Raw genomic sequence first — 948 nt, 5'->3', positions numbered from 1 at the left:
CCGCCCCCGCCCCCGCCCCTCTCGGCCGCGCGTCACAATGCCCGCCTAGCGGCCGCGGCAAACCCACCCAATCACCTCTCAAAAAGGCGGTGGAGAGGCGGGACTCCAAGGCCCGGCTGGGAGTGGGAAAGGGGGAGGGGAGGCGGCCATTGGTCTCCTGTACGTACCTGAGTGGGCGGGCTGCAGCGTGGGCAGTGATTGAACGGGAACAGGCCAATCACTGAACGGCATCAGCGGGCGAGGGCGGGGCTGTAAAGAATGACAACTTGCTGGACCAATCCTGCGTCTTCTCCCCTCCTGCCTGAGAATGATTTAGGAGGGGGACCCCCCCCTCACCCCGCGGGAAGAGCTTTTGAGCGTTCAGTGAGCTGCTGCCGCGTGGAAAGGGCCCGGCGGGGCTGGCGCCCAATCACCCACCGAAGCTGTGGGATTTACAGGGGGCGGTGCCTGTCGGCCTGGGGGGGCCGCGGTGGCTGACAGGGCAGAGGGCCAATGATCGTCTCCAATGGAACTTCTGCTCCCGCCCCACCGCGTTGAAAGTGTTGAGCTCCCCCCAGCCCCACGCGCGGTCTCGGTGGCTGACCTAGGATGGAATCCGGAGTCACTCCAGGAAGTCTAGCCACAGGCTTGCCCTGCCCTGCCCTGTCCTGCTGGTCTGACCCCACTAAATTCTGCTGCTTTGATTAAAGCTGCTTGAAGCCGCTTAGAATTTTGGGGGACTGGATTCGCCTAAGGCGGGGTCTGTTCTACCCCTTCCCCTCAGGCCCAGAGCAGCCCTCCGGCTTCCAGGCCGGCCCTGCGGAGCGCTGCGGGAATTGCTGCTGCAGTAGGCCGCTCCTGCACATGCCACTGCCTTGCTCCCCTCGCAGCCGTTCTGGCTTCACCCCTGCCCCACCCCCCCACGCCCAGCCAAGCTGGCTGTCCCTGCCAGGGAGACACCTCCTTTCT

General features: G+C 65.2%; 1 protein-coding gene across 3 annotated transcripts in view; it reads right to left on the bottom strand.

Moving 5' to 3' along the window:
- The window catches only part of TRIM28 (tripartite motif containing 28), a 58,118-nt gene extending 57,872 nt beyond the window's left edge, over positions 1-246 (bottom strand). For all 3 annotated transcript variants that reach the window (XM_014521724.2, XM_014521723.2, XM_014521725.2), the window contains exon 1: positions 168-246. In XM_014521724.2, coding sequence (XP_014377210.1) covers positions 168-231 — 64 coding nt within the window. In that variant the 5' untranslated portion in view covers positions 232-246. The remainder of the gene's footprint in view (positions 1-167) is intronic.
- Between the last annotated feature and the right edge of the window lie 702 nt (positions 247-948).

The sequence above is a fragment of the Alligator sinensis genome, unplaced genomic scaffold (assembly GCF_000455745.1).
Source record: "Alligator sinensis unplaced genomic scaffold, ASM45574v1 scaffold496_1, whole genome shotgun sequence".
NCBI classification, from domain to species: domain Eukaryota; kingdom Metazoa; phylum Chordata; order Crocodylia; family Alligatoridae; genus Alligator; species Alligator sinensis.
This window is presented reverse-complemented; position numbering and strand designations above follow the sequence as displayed.